The sequence below is a fragment of the Diaporthe amygdali genome (genome assembly GCF_026229845.1).
Source record: "Diaporthe amygdali strain CAA958 chromosome Unknown NODE_2_length_3802984_cov_64_841326, whole genome shotgun sequence".
In the NCBI taxonomy this organism is placed as follows: Eukaryota; Fungi; Ascomycota; class Sordariomycetes; order Diaporthales; family Diaporthaceae; genus Diaporthe; species Diaporthe amygdali.
In genome coordinates, this window is record NW_026517022.1 from 2,815,681 (window position 1) to 2,837,680 (window position 22,000).

The following is a 22,000-nucleotide window of genomic DNA, read 5'->3' on the forward strand; positions in this document are numbered from 1 at the left end:
TCGTGCCCCGTCTGCGTCCTGGAACAACCCGAGCCGGAATGTTTGCCCGGCCGCAATGCGTACGACATCCAGCCGTGTTTGTGTCCCCCTCGTCCTGCCGGTAGATATCTGGTGTGACCATGAAAGAGCCCTGTAGGTTTTGATGGGCTGTAGCGGGGCCCCAGAGGCATCTGTGCATATAAAGAGACCTAGCATCCTCCTGCCGGATGCAGCTGGGTCTAGCTGCAGGTGGCATGGGGGATGTTTACTTTGGTGACAGGTTTTCTCGATTTCTCAAGAACGGCCCTTAGGCATGTCAATATGTGAAGGCCGGCAGCCACGCTGGACTTGCACACTGGACTTGAACCTCGAGCGAGTGTTTTCATTATGGGCCTGCCCGACGAAGGAACGGCGAGTGTTTGCCTCGCTCGCGGCGGACGGGAGGAGGATCAGACGAGTGAAATGAGGGCAACGCCTCCAGTCATGGTCTCGTGCTCGTCCGGATGGGAGCAATCAAGAGACACACCCCTCTCCATGTATATGCCGCCCATGGTTGGCTGGGGGACTAATTTCTAGGCCAGGACAGATATATCGACACGCCTGAGAGAGAGACTGGAGCCTGGAGACCGGACGTCATCCACTCCATTGCCCGGCTAGGCGGTGCTGTGTTTGTCAACCACATTCTCGGTCCGTCATCTGGCTGACTGGATGGTTGGATCGACGGATCGATGGATTGACGGGTGGTGGACAGGGTTGCTCCAGCATTTTCCACTGTGAACGCGACGAGCCACACAGTCTCTGGTCGACCGCGCATTAGAAGCCTCTGAAAGTGAAGCCACAGGATACGGAATGCATACCTGTCTGGCACTCAACAAAGCGCTTGAGAAGCAGGCCTAACCAGCGGGTACACATGCCAGCAGAGCCTAAACAAGAGTCCGCCGCCGTTCTCTGCCAACACCAATCAGTATGGCTCTCTCAACATCACACCCTTGCGGCCCCTTAGTCTTCCATCCAAGCAGCCGACGCAGACACCGCCGCGACTACCCCTCGGACTCGGACACAGACTCGACGTACTCCTCCTCCTCCAGCGACGATAGCGCAAACCACATCTCCTACCCCCACCGCCACCGCCGCAGGAGGTGGCACTGGCCGCGCAGCGTGCTCGGTTATCCATCCTGGGGAGGAGGCCTGATAGCAGGTCCAGCGGCTCCGGGGCTCGTCCCCGCGGCGACGGTGATCCCGCAGCAGCTGCAGCCGCAGACACAGCCGCAGCCCCGCCGCTATGGGTACCGCCGGTTCCACTATCAGGGCGGCGAGCGTGCGCGCAGGGAGTGTGGGCGTGGCCAGGGCCAGGGCCAAGGCCATCATCACCACCACCAGCACCACCACCGGCGCGTTCGTTCACCGCGGCGATGTATCCTCCCGCGCTTCGGGCGGTGGCTGATCGGGGACCCGCCCGAGCCGCGGCGGTGGTGTGACCACCACGGCGGCGGCTGCTGCGACGAGGGGTGTGGCGCTGAGGTGACGCCGACGATGCATCACGAGGACGAGTACTGGGGGCCCGGGGTGCGTCGGCTCAGCTCTCTTCCCCTCCCCCCCACCTTGCTTTCACATCCTCTTCCTTTCTCAGGACCACCCTTCCGAGCCATGGCAAGCCCACGCTGACGAGCTTGAAACCACCGCACAGCGCAACGGCACCATCCCCAGCTGGGCTTACGGCCCAGACGGCACCCGCCACTCGCCGTGGCGCTACGGCGGGCCCACCAACACCACCAACGGCGGAAACCCAGAACTCGGCCCGGGCGGGACCATCGAGGAGGTAGAAGAAGGCGGGACAGCCCCGGCCCTACCCAACACGACTACCACCGCGGCAGCAGTTCCTGTGCCCGTCCCCGTCGCCGCCACCGCGGCAGGCATGCTGCCCGCGAGCCCCTACGACGCGCCGCACACGCACTTCCACCTCGACAACGACAACGACGGCGACGGCAGGGGGAGGAGCAGTAGAAGAAGACGATACGGGCACAGGCACAGCCGGCACGACGGCGTCCTGGGGCTCGTCGAGCTGGAGCGGCGCCGCGACAGCGAGCGGCAAATGGCGGACGTGGACGCGAGCCACCGGCGTGAGGCGGCGCTGATGGGGCTGGTGGACCGGGAGCGGGAGCGGGACCGCGGGGGCGGCCACCGCGCGGGGCTGGACATCCTGGGCTTGCTGGAGGGGGAGCTGGAGAGGCGGCTGCGGGAGGAGTGGCGGGATGATGTGGCTAGGCGGGATACTGGTGGATGGGAGGGCGCTTTTGATGCGCTGAGCAGGCGGGTGGATCAGATGGTGCTTTTAGGTCGGGAGGGGGGCTCGTCTGAGACTGGCAGGGAGAGGGGGAGGGGGGAGGAGAGAAGAAAGAAGAACAGCATTGGTGCTTCTTCTTCGGCGGGAAAGAGGGCGCCGGTGGTCAAGTTCACCAAGGACAGCAACAGCGATGGCCCGGTCGACAGCAGCAACAATGCCAGCACCGGCCCTCGGTCGCCCAAGGGCGTGGCTGCGGGCGGGAACATTATTTTCAGCCGCGAGGGAGGGAGTGCGGACGGGGATGAGGATGCTGATAGCGATGGGACAAGCGGGGATTCATCAGCGGCCGGTGGGCGAGGCGTGAGACGAAGAGGCCGTGCTCGAGGAGGGAAGGGTCACCATCGACTTCTGTAGACTGAAAGCAAGAGAGACAAGCTGGATGTAATCGTCAATGCAATAATTGTTCATGGTACGCTAAATGATACATAGCCGTAGTTTTCTACACTACAAGGCGCCTCTATAATTTTAAGTTCACTGCGTTGGCTTCCAACGCATGTTGATCTGCTTCCTCCGGACCTGTGTACAATAATTAGTTAGCCAACTGTCTCTTAGCCATGTCAGTTAGAAGGCATCACTTACAATCGGACCCAACACCATGACACCAGCCGTCAGCGCCACAACCGTCCCGAGCAGGGAGACCTTGTTGAAGCCCTTGCCGAGGATGTCAAAGACAAAGCTGGGCGCGACCCGCGTCCCGAAGACATCGATGCCGAACGCGAACACCAGGCTGGTGCTCTCCACGATGGCCGGCGCGGCGATGATCTGGCGCACGCCGACGACGTCGCGCTCGTGCGTGATGATGAACTTGGGATCGACCTCGATGGCCGGGTGGTACTTCATGAGGCCCTCTTCGGCCTCGACGGGCGTCGGGTCGCGGCCCACGACGCGCCGCGGCTCGAGCACGTGGCGCGGGATTCCGTAGATGCCGTGCGTCTCGGGAAGGTAGGCCAGCAGCTGGCGCGTCGCTATACCCTGCCTCGTCTCTGTGACGGTCAGCGCCGAGACGGGCGCCGCGAGGATGAAGGTCTGCGAGACGACGGATGGCAGCGCGGGGCCGGTGGGGTTGTCGATGGGCTTGAGTGACGAGAAGTTGGCGGAGTCTCCTAATGGGCCCCTGTCGTTTGCCAGCTCGGACTCGTAGAGGTCGGAGACGGTCAGCTGGTAGCCCTTCAGGCTTTGCGCGGCGTTGTCTCGGAGCTCATACTGGCCGAAGAAGGAGCAGGCGAACCAATTCTCGGAGATGGCGCAGTGGACGGGCTTGCCCGTGTCGATGCCTTCTTGAGTGGCAGAAGAGAGGATCTGGCCGGATACGGTGTCCAGGAGGTATGTCGTCAAGGTCGAAGCGGCGTCATCCGCGGTGGCGACGACGATCGTGTTAGGATTCAGATACTTGTACTTGACTGTCCGGTCTCCAAGAACCCGACCAATCGATGCGACGGGGTCGTGTGATGATCGATATGCAATGTCGACGATGCGCTGCGAGCCAGCGGCCGAAAACGTCCAAGCGATTTCTTCGTGGGCTTGCTCGCCCTCGACGACGAACTTCAATCCCCTGAGTTCGCCATTGGCATGTACAACAACAGTTTGCTTCGGCGCCAAACCCGCCGGGATCTCACCGACCTTACCATCGGCACCGACAGAGAGCAGGAATTTGCCGGAAGGAGTGTCGACTTTGGCGGTGCTCAATACAGCTGGCCGTGATCCGGGTGCTGTGATCTCGGTGATCTTGCCAGTGTCCGTCTTGACAACGACATAGTCACCTGTTGCGCCGCGGACAGTGACCAAACCTTTGGCGTCGTCGACATCAACACCCTTAACGTTCCAAGTCTCCCCGGGCGCGAGGCTGAAGGCCCGGTGTGACCAGATCATCTTGCCCTGGTCTCCAACATTGAGGCCATAGAGCCTGCCTCGACGTGTAGCGAGGACGACGATCTTGTTGAAGCCAAAGCTGTCTCGTGACAGGGCGGTTTTCTTCGAAGCCTCAGTGCCAATAATGCTACCCAGCAGGCGCTCAGGGATCGAAGAAAGGTAGCCCGGCAGGTATTGCAGGTCATCGAAATGCCTGGTAACGCGATGGATATAAGCAGACAGAGGGTTGTCATGTGCCTCTGCCTCAAGGGTCTTGACCAAGTCCTCAGACTCGGGGATCTCAGCCCAGGCGGCAGCGACAGCACCACTCAGACCCTCGGGACGAGACCAGCCCAGATTGCCGTTCTGCAACAAGACCCAATCGTCTGCATCGGTCAAAACGGCCGACCGGACGGCAAATTCATCCCCGGGCTTCTTGATGACCTCAGAAACAGCGTGTACCGCGCCTGCCTTGTAGTTGCCAGTCTTAACGTCCCAGCGGGCCAGGACACCGTGCGAGCCCGAGGAGACCAGTGTCATCTCGTTTTCCGTGATGCGGGTGAAATAGACGTTCGCGCCGTCCGAGCTGGTCGAGACGGCTCCCGGCCCAGCGAGGTGAGGAAGCTCATGCGCCCGCTTGATAGCATTGCTCTTCAGGTCGACGTGGAAGACCTCGGCCTTGGTGCCGACTTTTGTCCGGCTGAGGACGAGGAAGTGCGGCTGCGATTGCGCGAGGTGAGGCGCGTGGATCTCCACAGATGTGGTGTCGGCGACGAGCGGAAACTCCTGCGTATTTCTGGTTCCCAAGACGTTGACTCGGAGCTTGGTCAGCGAGTCATCGGTCCAGGCGACGATCGGCGCGGCCGAGTTGGCGCCGACGAACATGACATCCTTCTCGCCGTTGACGTCGCCCTTGGTGCCGATGGTGATCTCGTCCAGCCGCTTGCCCGTCAGGGTGTCGAGAATTGTGACCTTGAGGCTGTACGACAGGAGGTTGCCGTGCAGGCTGATCACGAAGACCTTCTCGACGTTGGTGCTGACCTGAAGGGGCAGGTCCTTGCTCGTCTCCTTGAACTCCCAGACCACGCTGCCATCGGCGCTGTTCAACCTTCTCAGGGTCGTGGACCCGTCCTCGTTGTACAGGGCCAAGACATCCTTGCGGCCCTTCTCAGTCACCTCCATGACCTCCAAGTCCTTGACCTCCCCGGCAAAGTCCTTCCACCAGACATTCCGCCCGCCGATGGCGTCCCACGCGTGCACCGCGCCGCCGTATGCGCCGGCGACCCAGCTCTCCCCGTCGCCGGCCCTGAGGTGCCCGCCGCCATTTGTGATGTTGCCGCCGATGAGCTGCCTCCACACCACGCCGCCGCTGCTCGGGTTCACTGCGCCGAGGACGCCGACGTCGCTGAGCGTGTAGAGCAGGCTGGCCTTGTCCTCGGGCCTCGGCCGGTGGAAGAATGTGGTCTCGCGCTGTGGCAGGCCGAGGAGCTCGTAGTGGAAGTCGACATCGCCAACCTCATCCCTGAAGACGGCTCGAACGGCGGCCGGGAGGGCGAGGAGGGCGGTGATGGTTGTGAGGGATGACGGGAGGAGCATCGTGCCGGTTTGCGCGGACCGGCGCCTGGTGTGTAGATGTTTGGGGGAGGAATCAGTGGCTCTGGCTGATTACTCCATGTGGAATAGTTGTCTAATTCGGCGAAGGCAAGGCCGTGGAAAGGCAATCGGCGAAAAGACGGCCTGGATGGGATCGAAAGCGAGGTTGTTAGAAAATAAGAGACAGTGGAAGCTCGATAAGGTGGCACAGGAGCTTTGACGTTGCAGCTGCAGAGCTTCCTCCACGGGACAGGGGTGGCGGGTGCGCACGGACCAGGCTCAGTGTCGGTCTCCTGAACTCGCCTGTGCCCACACATATGTCACGATCTTACTGTGTACACAAAAAATTGCATTATAGGCTGCGAGCCCACATCTTTGACCACATGCGACCACAGGCAGTAGAGAACATGGGATCCCGTCCGCTCTCCCCTAATTAAGCTACTGACCGCCGGAGTAGTAGTTGGGTCGGTGACGACCAGCGAATGCCCGGTGTTGCATGTTTTTTTGGTTTTGTTTTTCCCTTCCTGGGCCAACATCTTTTGCCCTTGACTCAGTCATGATCCCGCATGGCCAAAGCCAGATAGATAGTTGATGAAATTATATTGCGGATCTCGTTCGTCCTGTTCCTGTCCTGGTATCATATTCCCGCCTAAGTCCCATCCTCCATATATATATGTGTATATATGCCCTCCCAGCATGAGCCCAATCTACACCAATTGCTCCTGAATACACATAAGATTGCGAAAGCCAGCCAGGCAGATACTGTAAATATCTCAAAGTGCCAGCCCTTTCGCTCCTTTCGTCCAGCGATACAAGGAAAGTGCTCTCCGTCTTGCCTTGTGCTCCTCCCACTCTGTGGGACTCGAGCCGCGCACGCTGTACAGCGTCGATCGTAGCACCTTGCGGAAATTTTTCTAATTCCATATTAGCATACCTTGAATCAATCGTCCCTGGCTGATTCTCGAGGAAAAGGAAACATGGTTGGGCACTCACTTGGAACTCTGTGCTCAGCGTAACCACACACACCTCATGCGCCCTGACAATCGTCTCGCACGCCAGCTCCACGCTCTGGTTCGGCCCCACCCTCGGCATGCGGTCCGCAAACAACAGCAGGATAAAGCTCCCGTGGAGCAGGTATATCCCAAACAGGTACGGCATGAAGGTCAGCTCCGGGTCGAACTTGAGGATCTGGCTCACGGCCTGCGACGCCGCGATGGCGTGCGACGCGCAGTTGTTGAACCGCGCGCTCGTGATCCAGTCGTCGTCGTCGTCCAGCATGGAGATGGCGTCCCACTTGCCGTGCAGGAGCACGTGCAGCACGTGCAGGATGTGCGTCGAGTACGCCGTGACGAGCTGCAGCCGCGAGCGGTCCTTGGCCCGCGTCGCTGCCGCCGTCGGCGCCGGCACCGTCGTTGGCGGCGGGGGCCCGTGTGTTGGCGGCGGGAGGTTGGAGTAGCCCGAGATGAGGTCTTTGATGCTGGGCCCGGCGCCGGGCGTCGGCATCGGGGCGGCGTACTCGACCAGCTCGATCTCCTGGCGCAGCTTCTCGATGCTGGCTTCGCAGTTTGCGAGGAGGTCGCCGATGATCGCCACGGCGTGTGTGTCGTCGACCATGCCCAAGCGTGGATGGAATCTCCGGTGGTGTACCTCAATGATATCCCCGAGAATGCTCATCAACGGGAGGAAATATTCGAAATAGCCTGTCCCGGTGATGATGGATGAAGCGCCGATTACTCTCGGCGGGATGTCCTTGGGTGCTATGGTGTCCAAGTTCTCCCAGATGTTCTCTGGCAGAGGAGCTGTTGACCGTTAGTTCTCGTGCCAAGGCCGAAATGAATGAGCGCGCAGCGACTTACCATAAACTTCACAGTAGGAGTCCGGTATGTCAAGAACACGGTTGAATGAGAGTGCCAGATGTCGGTCGAGACAGTATAGGAGCCAGAACACCCTCCTTCTTTCCTCCCTCGCTTCTGTACTTGACAGCGAGAAATCCTCCTGTTCACGTTTGCAGGAGCATAACGGATTCGCGCACGGGGATACTGTGGCTAAGCACCGCTCATCCTCGCGATTCAGCTCGAGCGAGGCAGCTAATCGAACCGCCTTGCTCCACCACTTGAAGCAGTCGCTTTTGAAATCACCTCCAGAGACTGCAATAGACAAGAGGATGAATGTTAGTACATCATCGATCGCGCCGGCGGGCTCATTCTTGGCAGTCAGCAGGGGCTGAGTTGATGAGAAGTCATAGCCTGTCTGTGGTTGATCACTCTCGACTCGCAAACCGCCTGCTCATTGTTAGCTCACACAATACATTCCAGTTTGCAGCAGGGCCATCTACCGTGTATTCTTCGCCACCGATCCGGATCTCTGTCCGATATCAAGGCGGTTGCTAGGTCATACATTGCGTTACAGATTTTCGCTCGGGATCCTGGTACATGAAGTAGCACTATGTCGGCTGTTTGGGCGGCACACCAGAGCATGGTGGCTAATAGGGCCGGTGTAGTTTGTCGGGGGTGGGTGGGATGCAGTAGTGATTTCTTGCGAAATATGCGAGTAAGTATATACGGCGAAGCACAGCGGAAGAGCGAGCTCCCGGGCTCCGTGAGATAGACATCAAGGAGGTCACAAGCCACCGACGCCGGGATAATATCCCTCAGGTAGGGCAGCACGGGGTCCAGGCACCTGTAACGGCAGTCGGCCGAGGGTGCCTTGTACAGTGAGTTGTGTAGCCTTTGGCCCTCCGGGATAGATCCTTCACGGCCATTCGTCGTACTACTGACAGAATCTCGACCATGAGGGAGCGGTGGCGGGCAGTTGCTGAAAGACTGCCTGCTCCGACTGCTGGGCGCACGCTGGGGAGGTGAGCCAGCGTTTGCCGGGGAGGGATATCCCACGCTGGCGCTCGGCACTGATGGTTCTGCGTCGCTGGTGCGTCCAGCCTGTGCAGACATCTGGGGCGGGCTCTCATGGGTTTTCTTAAGGACTGGTGATTCGGCACTTGGCTCTAGAAGTGATGACAGCTGTATCTGAGTGTTGGTGTTGCTGTAGGCTGGCGATGAGAGGTAGGCTGGGGACTGCACAGGGGCAGCAGATGGCTGGATGACCATGTGTGAGATGGAAGGGCGGCCATCGTCGTAGGAGGGACGATGAGGCTGGACGGAGGCCAGGCTGATGCCGTCTCTATAACGCTCATGGGACTGGGGGAAGTGCAGCGGTGGAAGGCTTGTTTCTGGCGATGCCACCGGAGGAGACGGCGATATGGCACCCAAGGATTGGCGCTTGACCTTGGCACTGGGAGTGGTCGAACCGGTTGAATCCGAGCGAGCCGCATGGTTTCCCAAGGAGGTGGTAGGCGCACGGCCACGTTTCTTGATCTCGCGGTTATAGCGGCAGGTATAGCCGTAGTCTGCAATGCCGGGCGCAAACAGAAAGCTTCATCAACACGTTGTCCATGACCAGCCAGGACGGGACGGTGGGAGGATACGGGATGAGAGGCTGACGACGGTCTACCTGATAGGACAGCCGTCGCCAAGCACTAGGCAAGGGCAGACGGCTTTCCCGGAGATGTAGGGGGGGAAGCAAGGATGGGGAGAAGGAAGACTGAGTCAAGAGCAATCAAGAGCAGGACAAGAGAAAGTAGTAAACGTTGTGGCATACCTTCGCAGCGGCGACTGTAGATATGATTAGCATGCAGGATCAGCCGGCTGGGGTGCAGCATTATAGCACGGTGGGCGAGCCATAGCGGAGGGTGGGCATGAGCATGAGCATGAGCATGAGGGCTTGGGCTGGGCGACGCCTCACTCACCAGGGGTATTCTCCATCACACCGGGTCCTCGACGATGAGCATTTATCACAGGCTCGGCGTGTTCTCTTCCTGGGACGGGCATGTTCCCTCGATTCGTCTCCTTCACCAGGCAGGGACGAGAACTCTCTGAGCGACCTCTTGTCGCCGTCGCCATCTGGCTCTCCCTCGACCTCCATGCGGTCAGGGCTCGTTTCTGTGTCCATCATGTCGGGTCGGGTGAGTGATTTTCCAATACGTGTGTACGTATGATGCCCGTCGGAGTCGGTCCAACCACGGTCAAGCTCACGCTCACACCGGATCGATCCATGGACGACTGGGGCGCGGGCAGAGACGTCGCAGTCCAGAGATGAGGTCAGCCGCAGAGCTCAGTAGACAGACGCGCCTGTGTCGGCCATGTCGCGATGCTTTTGATGAATTTGGGGGCTGAGATGGGATGGCGAAGAGAATCCAGAAAGACAAGACCACGGTGTGTGGTGTGCACGACGTCGTCGGGTAATGTCGAGGTCGACCTCCTTTCTCTCTCTCGCTCACTTCACTACTCAGGCTAACTCCAGGTTCTTGGCCTCAATGGGCTTGGGGCTTGGGCTGGGTTGAGTGCGGGGGACAAGGGGGGAGGGCCCCCTCGGATACGAGTCAGTGGTGGTAGTTGTTTTCTGGGGTTGGCTGGGTTTGGCTTGGATCTGCCCGCCCACGAACGACAGGCGCAGGCACAGGCTCAGGCTCAGGGACGGCAACTGGCACGCAGCGGCAGAATTGATCGAGAATACAGGTGGCTTGCCAGCTTGCTCATCAATCTTGCAGGGGGGCCCTCGTGTACGCATGCATTCGACGACCATCGGCACTACTCTCGTTTCGGCAGTGCCCTCGCAACTTTATTAGGCGCGCGCACTTGATACCTTGATACCCAGATACCACTATCTGCCATCTGCCATCGGCCGTCTGTTCATTGCACATGTGTTGTTTTCCGTTGCTCCGTAGCGTAGCTTCATCTGCGTTACACCGTCCGATACTTAGTCGCAGATCATCGATTCTTCGCTGATATGACTGATCTAGATACACCCTGTCCCCCTTGGACAAGATCTTGCTACTATCATGCGCAATCTCGTTCCTTGCGCAGCCAGCACATGCCACATGACCACCATCTGAGAGAAAAGGTTGCCAAGTCCACACTCAAATTGAGCAAGGCTGGGACATGTCGCATTTAGCACAAAATCCTCTTGATTTGCAGCCCAGGGCAACTTTAATTAGAATTCCAAAAGAGAAGACGGGAAGGAAGAAGAACACATGGCATTTAAGGTTTAACCCGATAATCAGTCCACAACTGTGGTGATTCGCATGCAGCCTCATGAACTGACACCCAGGCAATAAAAAGCTTTTTAAGGGTCGAGGTCGCCGTCCTCGATTCAGACGCCCTGCAAGGTATCATTGGGTGTCACCGAACCCTAGCACCATCTACCATACGTGATACCGCTCGGAGTGCATTACTACCCGAGCCGTGGCCCCCAAGCCGAAATAGAGAGAGGCACATCGAGCTGCCAAGCACGCGGCCCTAGTCAAGCGAAGCGCTGAGCCCATACACCCTCAAGCTACAGAACAAAGAATGCGAAATTGTTCTGCCAGTGCAGCCCGTAGTATCCACCATTGGCACGAGACTAGTCTCCACGCGTCTAGTCATCCTGTGTCCCATTCCAGCTATTGCCGAGGGCTGTGGCCTGGGCTTGGGCCGAAAGGCTGCCTCCACTCCGTGTAGGATGCATGTGAATTGGATTTCCCGGATCAGATCCCAGCACGCCTTCACGATACTGCGCAGGGCATTGTGTAAGCAGGAAGTGGGAGCTAAGCCTCCGCCGACAAAGCGTCCGCAAGAAGCGGACCACCAACATCGAAGCCAAGTGGTGTTGGCTCTCTTCCCACAAATCCTATGCATTTCAAGTCACTGAAAATGGCAAAGAGTCCGCCGAGGCCAGAAATCATCATGATTCTGAGGTTTGCATGGCGGAAGACAGCCCATATTGATTTCTCAGCACATGCGATTATTCAGCAAAATGTCTGTCATCGCTTCCCTCTTCGTTTATGTAGTCAGGATCTCCATACAAAAAGGCTCAAGTTATAACTATGGCGCATGCATGGTATGATTTAGATGACAAGTCTTGTAAGCTGCACCTAGGTCTTCACAGTTGCGGATTAGCCTACACCCCTCTCCACAATGGCTCCTCAAATTGTCCTGATCAGCGGTGCGAATAGAGGCTTGGGCAAGGGACTTCTCGAACGCTACCTAGCCAGGGATGACCACATTGTCATTGCCGCCGTTCGCGATCCTAAACACCCAACGGCAAAATCCCTCGCAGACCTACCAACAGCGCAGCACAGTCGCCTGATCGTCGTGAAAGTCGACTCTTCAATCGAATCCGACGCCTTCAAGGCCGTTGAAGAGCTTTCCGGACAGGGTATCGATCATCTGGACACTGTCATCGCAAACGCCGGCATTGCCCAAGGGTTTCCGAAGGTGTCGGAGCTGAAGACTGCAGACCTGCAAGCCCACATCACGCCAAACGTGTTCGGTGTAGTCTGGCTTTATCAAGCCACGCTCCCGTTGCTACGAAAGTCCACCGAGCCTAAATGGGTCACCATGGGCTCTGCGGCAGGGCAGCTAGAGGTAAAATTACCACTCAAAATGAGGTGCAAAGAGAGTAATGAGGTGATGCTGATAAATTACGGCTGGTAGAATCAAGGCCCGTTCCCTAACGCTGCATACGCACCGTCAAAGGCCGCCGTTCACTGGCTCACGAAGAGGATCAATGAAGAGGAGGACTCTCTCACTGCATTCGTCATCCATCCTGGGTGAGTGGCCGCCACAACCTCTTGGTACGCATGTGAAAATGTACTGACAGAGCTTCTTTCCTCTAGTTTCGTCCAGACGGAAATGGGGAACAAAAGTGCTCGCCTCCTAGGTCTCGAAAAGGCATTCATAGGAGTCGATGAATCCTGCGATGGGATTATGCAGGTCATCGATGTTGCTACCAAAGACTCGCACGGAGGAAAGTTTTGGGACAATGAGGGAAAGCAGCAAACTTGGTGAATTGTGTCCCTTTGGACAGTCTCATGCTCTACTTGAACCTTTTGGGTTTGCATAATTATGTCGGCCGAAAGACAATTACTAATTGATTGGGTCAAACGGAGTGACCGAATCTCCGCAAAAAGATTATGTAACTACACTATGTGCGACGCATATGCGTCTCCGCTCATGATAATGGAGTCGTCGTAAATCCAAGTACACGACGACTAGTACTCCGTCCGCCAAACTCAAATGCCGGATCGGCAGGGTCGGATTTATCTGGCACGCCATGCGCACCGTCATTGTTGCTTTTGAAGCTAGCGAGACCATTTACGCCTTCCGTCGGCTTGTGTAGCATCGGTGTCAGAAATGTTGCTGACATGCAGGTGCAGTGAGTTTATGGGCCGGCCATTCGTAGCCAATAATCAACGGTGAAGGTGGACCAATTACCAGAAACTCATCAGATCAACACATGCAGACAGCCGATAACATGCCATCTGGCTCTGATTCTCCTCTCTTTAACTCCTTCCCTTAACTCCTTCCCATCTTAATTCCTATCTTTAACTCCTCTCCTCTCTTGAGCACGCGTGAGTGATAGATACAACTTCATTTCGCCGCCCCATCATCCGATGATCTACCTTTGAGCAGGTCATCAAAAGCCTGTCTTGTAACAACATTGTATAGCTCATCATACCATACGACATTCATCATGCCTGAAAGACTCTGGGAGACAGACTTCACCGAAACCTACCATACCAGCACTTACCCATCAATCTCCCCAACTCGTCCCGAGCTATCAGCAGCCGGTAAGACAATTTTCATCAGCGGCGGCGGCCGCGGGCTCGGCATCGGCATCGTCGAAGCCTTCGCAACAGCAGGCGCCGCGCACATCATCATCCTGGGCCGCAGCACCGCAGCGCTGGAAACCGTGGCGGCCAAGACCGAGGCCGCACATCCCTCGACCAAGATCTCGACCGTGTCAGGAGACACGTCCCGCGAGGAAGACGTCGCGCGGGCCTTTGCCGAGGCCAAGAAGGTCAGCCCCGAGGGCGTGGACGTGGTCGTCGCCAACGCAGGCTACCTGCCGACCGTGGAGCCCATCCCGGCTGGAGAGGGCAAGGGCGCGACCGAGGACTGGTGGAAGGCCTGGGAGGTGAACGTCAAGGGCCTCTACTTGCTAGCCCGCCAGTACCTGGCGACTGCGAAGCCGGGCGCCAGCTTCGTCAACATCTCCGCCGCTGGAGGTCACATCAATCCCGCGTTGCCTGGGTTTTCCGCCTACGCTTCGAGCAAGCTCGGGGCGGCGCGATTCGTCGAGACGCTGCAGCTTGAGAACCCGGGGTTGAAGTTTTATAATGTGCACCCGGGGGTTGTGGGGACGAACATGTTGACGAAGTCTGGCCTTGAGTCGACTGGCGTGCCTATTGACGAGCGTGAGTACTCATCCCTCTTGGTGCATTATAATCCGTAGTGCGCGATTAGTTCAGTTTTCTGAGCGATGGCTGACCACCTTTGCAGCTGATCTGGCAGGACACTTCGTAACATGGTTGGTGAGCCCTGAAGGGGAGTTTTTGAAGGGGAAATATTTGTGGGGGAACTGGGATGTTGATGAGCTCAAGGCGAGAAAAGAGGAGCTCAGTGCGCCGAGAAAATTAGTCACTGGTCTTGTCGGCTGGGCATGAGCTTATCATGCATTGTTACTTTTGTTGACCCTCGGAGAATGCTTACTCGCACGAGTTGACTTGTTCTGTGTATCCTCAGACGCAGGACTACTTCAGTAGTGCCAGCAAAATAAAATGGACCACGACGCCGTTCCTAAACGACATGACGAGAATGTTCGAAATCACACAAAATCAAATGCTGATACATGAATCTTCTATTAACACTCTTCAGTTATGACAGTCCCAGATGCCAAGACACAACATCCATGTGGTATCTGACCTTGAGGAGGACGCTGCCAATCTAGAATTTCCAGCCCTTGCTCTCGCCGGTCTCTGCGGTTTGTGAACCAGGCCAGGCCGGAGAGAGACTCGCCGTCATCGGTCCCAAAGTCTGTGGGATCTTGGCCAGGCATATCAGATCGATACTCCGGAGCATCTGGTACGATGTCATCCAGCTCGTCCCGTGGTGGAGGGGGGATTTTTGGCCAATCGATGTACTCTGAAGCTTCCGTATAGTGACTGACTTGCTGCCCTTGTCGTCTGGACTCAACCCATGAATAGAGGACTGAGCGATACTCGGCTACGGGATGGTCAAGTCGGACTTGTGGGTGTTGTTGCCAGCTTGATGAAAGATTGTCTCAGAATACTGTGAGCCTTGTTTGGGGGGGGGGGGGTGGGGGATGGGATGATCACTCACCTTTCCATGCTGAGAATATTGGTGGAGTCTTGCTCATGGTGAGATATCTCCGTGAAATGCGTGTCCCGCGTGATGATTTCGTAAACTGTGAAAATAACACCTTTGACGTCGTTTCGGTGTACACTGTACTGCTCGTAGTCCTCTTGATACGGATATCCAATGCGAGCAGCGAAATTGAAGTCAAAGACAAGCAGCTTGTCTGCTTCTTCGTCCACCAGAAGGTTTCTTGGGGCTATGTCCTGATGTTGGATACCGTACTTGAGATTGAGATCATCAACAGCACAGAGAAGTTGCTTCAACCATTTGAGCTTGAAGATTCGAGACGTGTTTTCTTCAATTGTGCCTCCTGGTATATAGACGGTTGTAAATCCGACGACAACTTCTCGACCCTCAAGCTCATCTACAACAAGCCTGTCGAACGGAACGATGAAAGGGTGTAAAGGCAGACGCATCCAGGTATTGAGCTCGTCCCATCTTCTGAACAGAAATCGATCCAAGAAGTAGTATTTGAAGACGACTTGTCTAACTTTTCCTGCATCCTGCGAAGAATAGGATGTGAGATCGACATTGGGACTAAATCGCTCAATCTCACGGAGCTGTCCTCTGGATACAGTATGTATCGATTCCGCACGCTCGACATCATCCAAAGCAGGATAGTGGGGACACTGAGTCTCATCAACCTCGGAATCTTTAGAGACGGTGAGTTCCCCCTGTTCGCTGATGGTGATGGCGAAGACATCAGGGTCAACCTTGTCCTCGTACTTCCTCAAAAAATCTGCAGATCGATTAGTCCTTGAAACGTACCATGGGCGGCTCGCATCTCAGCCAGGATATGAGACATAACGCTGGAAAAACAATCGTACTTATGACAATGTCACCGTTATACTCTTCATTTGGTAAGTTGACTGAGATGGTACGACGCTGGTCAAAATCCAAGACGTCCCATCGACTCGGTCCTCCAGGCGTAATTACACCGCCGTAGGTCAAGTATCTCCAACTTTCATCGATCATTTCATGTGGTTAGTAAAGAGCGTGCCGTCCAGAAAATAGCGTTGGTATCCAAAGCGAAAAGTCTCGTCAGACATGGTACCCCGCAGGATAACTAAAAAGACAGCTTGGGAAAGACGAGATCGGTCCAACAATACGACCAACCCCTGCAGTTGGGCCCGCCGAGTGGCCGTTACAAGCTCATCAGGCCAAGGTTATATGCAAGATAGGCCGGCAGGCTGGTGAATGTTCCAACAGCCGCATGTGTGCAGCCAAAAAGCGAGCCAGTCCGTGGAATCAGCCAACACTATTCTTCTACTCTGTGCTCGAACATTCGAAACAAATTTACTTTTGCATGGAGTGTTATACATAGAACATATTATCTCGCCCTGTATTTTCATCCTAGGCTCTTTTACCATGGTGTTGCTCAACGTATGATACGAAATGGTATGGTGCATACAAACGACCGCTTTGCACGGGGACGAAAGAGTGACTGTGTTGGCAACGAGACGCCATGTGACCTAGTCAGTCTCTAACTAAGACCATACCCTGCACATGCTACCTGCCCTCTGCCCTAGACGGCTCCATGCCCCAGCCCACTCCAAGCCTGCAGCAGCATCTCGAGCTTGATCCGGACCCCCATGGCAAACCACGTACATGCCTCTCCCGCACCCAGCACAGCAACACACGCCCCGAGCACTCTCTGCGGCTCCCGATCTACGCGCACCGTTGCCGCGCCACCGTTCGAGAGCACCGGCACGCCCCTCCCCTGACGCAAGAACCGCCCCATCGCCGGATCCCCGGGCAGCACCGCGTCAATCGCGACGAGCACCGGCTGGTTGGCGCTGCCCTCCTCCTCGCGCGACGAAGACAGGCACTGCTGCATGCTCGCGTACGCCCACAGCACCAGGGCAGCGCGGTACACGGCCGCGGCCCACCAGGGCGGGCGCCGAGCGAGGGGCGTCGCGCGCACGAGGCGGAGGACCTGCCCCGCGTGGTAGACGGCCTCGGGCGGGGCAAAGACGCACCGGGCCGCGAGGAGGTGGTGGCGGGTACGGAGGGAAGCGGTGTCGACGGCGCTGCTGCTGCCTCCAGAACAAGACAGGTCTTCGCCGCGGGCGAAGCTCTCGATGGCTTTGAGGTCGGTGTACAATTGGAGGCTGATGAGGTGGAACAGGAGAGTATTGGCTCGGCTGAGGACCTGGTCCGAGTCTGACGGCGGCGGTGCCGGGATTTGCGCGGTATCGCATGTGGGGTTCAAGGCCTCGTGCTGGTGCTGCTCCGCGAGGGTCCACCATGTCTGGAGGAGGCTCTGCAGCTCCTCGAGGCGCAGGAGTGACGAGGTGCGGGTGGTGGTCTTGAAGCTGGACAAGGCGGGGATCTGCCTGTCGGGGACGGCGTCGAGCAGCTGGCCGTGGTGGAATACGAGGCTTTGAATGGGGTAGAGGAGTAGCCGTAGGCGGGTGGGCGTGAGGTGGTAGGCGGCTGGGTCGATGTCGTTGGCAAGGCAGAGCTGAAAGAGCCGGCGGAGCGAGTACTGTGGCCTTGACGACTTCTCGCTGTCGTACAGGGCCCCCCATTCGGCGGCGTTCTCGGCATGCCACAGGGCATCTATTTCGGGGAGGGGTGCGCGCAGCTCGGTGATGGCGAAGGTAGGGGGTTGGTCGTAGAAGAGACTGAGCTCTTGGTCAACCATAACCCAATCGTATGCAAGCCTGCCATCAGATACTCCTGTTAGTTATGTTTATTTATATATGTGCTCAAAGACTTGGTACGATATACATATGCATAAGCACATATATTTATACCCGATGTCACTTGCCTTCGCCGGCCTTCCTGCTCCACCCAGTTCCGCCAGGCGCGGTGGATATTCAAGTGCCTGTCGACGGCGACCCTGCTGTGGAGACGCTTTGGTGCCACGTTCTGAAAGTACCCAGAGTTTCGGAGCATCTAGACGAGACGGCATGTATCAGCTCAACTCTCCCCGGCTCTCCTTGCGTACTCTGTACGGCGTCTGAAAAAGAAATGAACACTGACCGCAATGTACATGAAGCGGTGGCCCGCCCCGATGTCCATCTGCCACTTCTCGCCGCCCCAGCACGACTGGATTGTCAGCAGCAAGCTGCACTGCAGAATCAACGGCACTGTCGAGTACTGGTTGTCCTTCTCCACCAAATCCGTCAGCGCAATGCGACACACCTCCGCCAGCCCCGCGCCCAGCCGCCTCGCGCTGGGGGCAGGATTGCAGGACGCCCCAATGGCCATCATGAGCAGCAGCAACAGCGTGGCGCCCTTCTCATTGTCGCTGGCGCCGAGCAGCTCGTTGGGGTCGAGGGTGCGCGTGGGCACAAGAGGGAAAAAAGGCTCCACGCAGCCAATGTAGGTCTCGAGAAACAAGTTGAGGTCCGCAGTGGGCGGCAGTAGGATGAAGCCCGACGAGCCGAACCACTCCGAGGCACGGCGGTGCGGGGACGAGGCCGAGGTCGAGGTCGAGCCCAGCCCATGCATCTCAAGCGCCTTGGGAAAGAAGCTCTGCGTGATGGCGGAGAGCCGCTCGCGCGTGAGCGCCGAGAGCGACACGTTGCTGACGCAGGCGGGTGCTGCGCTGCCGTAAGTCCATGGACGCAGGCTCCAGGTTCTGGCGGAGCGGTGCGAGCAGGAGCTTTCTTCGAGGAAGGACAGGTGGGCGGTTGCGCGCCCGGGACATACGGACGACGGGGTGGGACAACACTGGAGCATGGTCCAGTGCTCGACGTCCTTGGGGAGGGCCCACAGATCATCTTCGACAGTTTCGTCCACGGCTCGGGAGGAAGTTTGTGCCACTGGCTCTGGGTCGGGGCAGATATGAAGTTTCAAAGTGGACGCATCCACTTGGGGCTTTAGCTCTGCCTCGCGCATAATGGCGTCTTCATTGCTTCCATTTGTGACAACAGGTGTAGGTGGCTCTATGTCGAATTGGGACGGACTAGCAAAGGGCAGAAAGGGGCCAAAAACGCCAGATGCTGAGTTGAAGAAGTGCTCAAGTTCATCTGGTGAGTTCCCAAAATCCCACGATGGACCAAACACGACGGGACTTCCGGCACCAGGAATAGAGCCCATCGATGGGAAGAGGTCCGAGTCAAAACCATCCTGAAATAAAAGCATGGAGGCGGGCGGCGGAGGATCTGTGTGCTTCTGCTGTTGCGGGGGAAGAAAAGCTGTGGGCACCTGGGAAGGAGGAGGATGGTCTGCCGCTAAGCCCTGAGTATTCCATAAAGAGGATGAGGCCGCGTTACTGGACGGTCCAGGTCCAGGTCCAGGTTCAGGCTCTGGCTCTGCATAGCCGGTGACACTACACTCAGCAGAGGACGGTGTGTCCTTGTCTCCGCAACAGTTCGAGCGAGTGTTGATGGGGGAGTTTGCTGCCGAGTGCGAGTGAGAATTCTCTGGCTGTACGTCCGGCTGCCCTTGCCTCTCCTTCTGTTTGGGCCGCGGCCCGCGAGGACGACTTGTGCGGGCGGCACAGGCCAGGCCTTTGGACTGGCAGCGCGTACAGGGCTGTTTGGTGTCGTTATCGCATTTTGTCTTTGTTCGGGCACAGTTTGAGCAGGCCGCGCTGCTGCGGACCTTGGCCAGCAGCGCGCGAGCAGACTCGCTGTCCTGCGCGCTGAGAGGGGTGGTGTCTTTCGTGATGGGATCGTTGCCATGGTGGGAAAGGAAGTGTTTTTTCATTAAGTCCCTACCATTTTATTAAGCTCATCTGAGCACGCAAAAAAGGAAAAGAAAAGAAAAGAAAAAAAGGAGGGGGGGAGGGGGGGGGAAGGACATCACCCACTTGCGTTTGAATGTTAAATGGCATATTGGGCAGTCAAACGGTCGCAGATCGCTATCTATAGCAAGTTGTGTTGGTTACTCATTACGCATCAGTACGGTGAGGCGACATTCTGGAGGTACCTGGGAGCAGCAAATGCCCACGTACGGGTGAGGACGTGTCGTTGCAGGTGCTCGCTTCTTGCAAAGCCCTGCCCACAGTACGTGCAGTAGATGGTCATGATGCTTGCTGGAAATAGCAAATGTCGTCGAGGTCTGATGTTGCTACTGAGAAATTAGAGAATCAGAGGAACTGCTTATGACCTGGCGGAGGTTAAGATGTGGGGTAGATCTGGGGTAAAACCTTATTCTGGGCCGATGGTAAGTAGCCTGAAACTCTGAGTAGACAATCAAGTACCTGGATACCCTGGTGCATATATACTCAAGTACCTCGATATCTTGAGTACGTAATTGGCCAGGTTCCCAGTCACATATGTACTTAAGAACATGCCCCTATTGGAGTTTTTAATAATTACTTTTAGATTCCCCCCAGAAGCCCAATTTTGGTGCAAGCGGCACTGAGGGTAGGCTGGTCGCTTGTCTCTCTCCTAAAGACTGTGTTAGCAGGCCTTGCTACAGCATCAAGACTATATTACAAAGCCCAACATGACAGAAGGAATCCTCACCCAACCCACTGCTCGCGTTCCCTTTGGCCAAGCCATGCGCAACAGGTACTTTCTCCTCGACCCGGCCTATGTGAATCTCAACCACGGCTCCTTCGGGAGCACAGTGCGCCCCGTCCTCGACACCCTGCGCGCCTTTCAAGACGCCTCGGAGCGCGCGCCGGACCGTTACATCCGCTACGAGTACCCGCGCCTGCTCGACACCTCGCGCCACGCCGCCGCGGCCCACCTGCGCGTGGACCCTGACGAGCTGGTGCTCGTCGCCAACGCCACGACGGCCGTCAACGCCGTGCTCAGAAACCTCGCTCCGCAGTGGGGCCCAGGCGATGTCGTTCTGTTCCTTGACACCGTGTATGGCGCCACGCGCAAGACCATCGACTGGGTGGTTGACACATCGCCGGTCGAGAAAATGTGTGTCACCTTTGCGCTGCCGGCCTCGTATGTGACGATCCTGGATGCCTACCGGGAAGCCTTTGCGGAATGCGCGCGGCAGGGTAAAAGCGTGCGTATAGTAGTGTTAGAGACGATTCCCAGCTTGCCAGGTGTGAGGCTCCCCTTTGAGGACATGATCCGAGTTGCACGCGCCGAGGGCGCTCTGACCCTAGTGGATGGTGCTCGTAAGTAAAGAATGTCTTGGGGCCTTAGTTGACTATCTCTTCGTCTGTCTTATCATTTATGATCAATTGTGTGTCTCCGCAGATGCCATAGGGCATTTCCCATTTGACCTCAGGAGTCTCGACCCGGATTTTTTCACCTCTAATTGTCACAAGTATGTACACACGTGTACCCTTGCATGCTTCTTCTGTCTTGCTTGTGGCGATCATTATCTCTTACCAGCTTGGAAACACAACCACAAACAGATGGCTGTACACCCCAAGAGGCTGTGCAATCCTCTACGTCCCTCTCCGCAACCAGCACCTCATGCGCTCCTCCCTACCTACGTCGCACTGGTACCAGCCTCTCCTCCAGCCAGGGGACCAAGTAGCGCCGCCGATGCCCAACCCCCTGCCACCATCTGACAAGAGCAACTTCGTACAGCAGTTTGAGTTCGTTGGCACCGTCGACAACGCCGCGCTGCTGTGCGTACCGGCCGCGCTGCAGTTCCGCCGCGATGTGTGCGGTGGTGAAGATGCCATCATGCGCTATTGCTGGGATCTAGCCGCACAAGGGGGAGCCGCGGCAGCTCGCATCCTGGGGACAGAGGTCATGGACAACGCACGGGGCGAACTGCGGCACCAGTGCTCCATGGTCATGGTTCGCCTGCCCCTGGAGATGAGAAAGAAGGAGGAGGAGGAGGAAGAGCTGACCGGCTGCGGACAGACGGGTGCTCTCCAGATCCAGAGCTGGATGTGCGAGGAAATGGTCAGTAAGCATGGCACCTTCATCGCCATCCTCTCCTACCGGGGTCAATGGTGGGCGCGCTTCTCGGCCCAGATCTACCTGGACACATGCGATTTCGAGTGGGGCGCTCGCGTTCTTGTGCAGCTGTGTGCGGAAGCGGCTGTGACATTTCGAGATGCGATCTTGACTTCCTGTGCCTAAAGACCGCCTGGCGACCTGAC

General features: G+C 57.2%; 7 protein-coding genes across 7 annotated transcripts; 4 read left to right on the top strand and 3 right to left on the bottom strand.

Moving 5' to 3' along the window:
- Nucleotides 1-945: 945 nt before the first annotated feature.
- J7T55_012195 (uncharacterized protein) lies at nucleotides 946-2,677 on the top strand (the record flags this gene model as incomplete). The annotated part of the gene is made up of 2 exons (XM_053137057.1): nucleotides 946-1,545; nucleotides 1,610-2,677. 2 exons carry the CDS (start codon nucleotides 946-948, stop codon nucleotides 2,675-2,677), a joined length of 1,668 nt encoding a protein of 555 aa, XP_052999996.1.
- A 117-nt stretch (nucleotides 2,678-2,794) lies between these two features.
- On the bottom strand, nucleotides 2,795-5,767 carry J7T55_012196 (uncharacterized protein; the record flags this gene model as incomplete). Its single annotated transcript, XM_053137058.1, has 2 exons — nucleotides 2,795-2,839; nucleotides 2,903-5,767. 2 exons carry the CDS (start codon nucleotides 5,765-5,767, stop codon nucleotides 2,795-2,797), a joined length of 2,910 nt encoding a protein of 969 aa, XP_052999997.1.
- A 770-nt stretch (nucleotides 5,768-6,537) lies between these two features.
- J7T55_012197 (transcriptional activator xlnR) lies at nucleotides 6,538-9,769 on the bottom strand (the record flags this gene model as incomplete). The annotated part of the gene is made up of 6 exons (XM_053137059.1): nucleotides 6,538-6,678; nucleotides 6,758-7,551; nucleotides 7,621-8,046; nucleotides 8,337-9,167; nucleotides 9,419-9,432; nucleotides 9,567-9,769. The coding sequence occupies 6 exons, from the start codon at nucleotides 9,767-9,769 to the stop codon at nucleotides 6,538-6,540; spliced, it is 2,409 nt and encodes an 802-aa protein (XP_052999998.1).
- A 2,003-nt stretch (nucleotides 9,770-11,772) lies between these two features.
- J7T55_0121985 (uncharacterized protein) lies at nucleotides 11,773-12,645 on the top strand (the record flags this gene model as incomplete). The annotated part of the gene is made up of 3 exons (XM_053137060.1): nucleotides 11,773-12,222; nucleotides 12,292-12,407; nucleotides 12,474-12,645. 3 exons carry the CDS (start codon nucleotides 11,773-11,775, stop codon nucleotides 12,643-12,645), a joined length of 738 nt encoding a protein of 245 aa, XP_052999999.1.
- A 685-nt stretch (nucleotides 12,646-13,330) lies between these two features.
- On the top strand, nucleotides 13,331-14,303 carry J7T55_012199 (Short chain dehydrogenase andI; the record flags this gene model as incomplete). The annotated part of the gene is made up of 2 exons (XM_053137061.1): nucleotides 13,331-14,054; nucleotides 14,140-14,303. 2 exons carry the CDS (start codon nucleotides 13,331-13,333, stop codon nucleotides 14,301-14,303), a joined length of 888 nt encoding a protein of 295 aa, XP_053000000.1.
- Nucleotides 14,304-14,583: 280 nt separating this feature from the next.
- On the bottom strand, nucleotides 14,584-19,997 carry J7T55_012200 (uncharacterized protein; the record flags this gene model as incomplete). Its single annotated transcript, XM_053137062.1, has 6 exons — nucleotides 14,584-14,857; nucleotides 14,980-15,754; nucleotides 16,624-17,681; nucleotides 17,735-17,916; nucleotides 18,004-19,628; nucleotides 19,925-19,997. 6 exons carry the CDS (start codon nucleotides 19,995-19,997, stop codon nucleotides 14,584-14,586), a joined length of 3,987 nt encoding a protein of 1,328 aa, XP_053000001.1.
- Nucleotides 19,998-20,421: 424 nt separating this feature from the next.
- On the top strand, nucleotides 20,422-21,980 carry J7T55_012201 (uncharacterized protein; the record flags this gene model as incomplete). Its single annotated transcript, XM_053137063.1, has 3 exons — nucleotides 20,422-21,055; nucleotides 21,138-21,207; nucleotides 21,299-21,980. The coding sequence occupies 3 exons, from the start codon at nucleotides 20,422-20,424 to the stop codon at nucleotides 21,978-21,980; spliced, it is 1,386 nt and encodes a 461-aa protein (XP_053000002.1).
- Nucleotides 21,981-22,000: the final 20 nt, after the last annotated feature.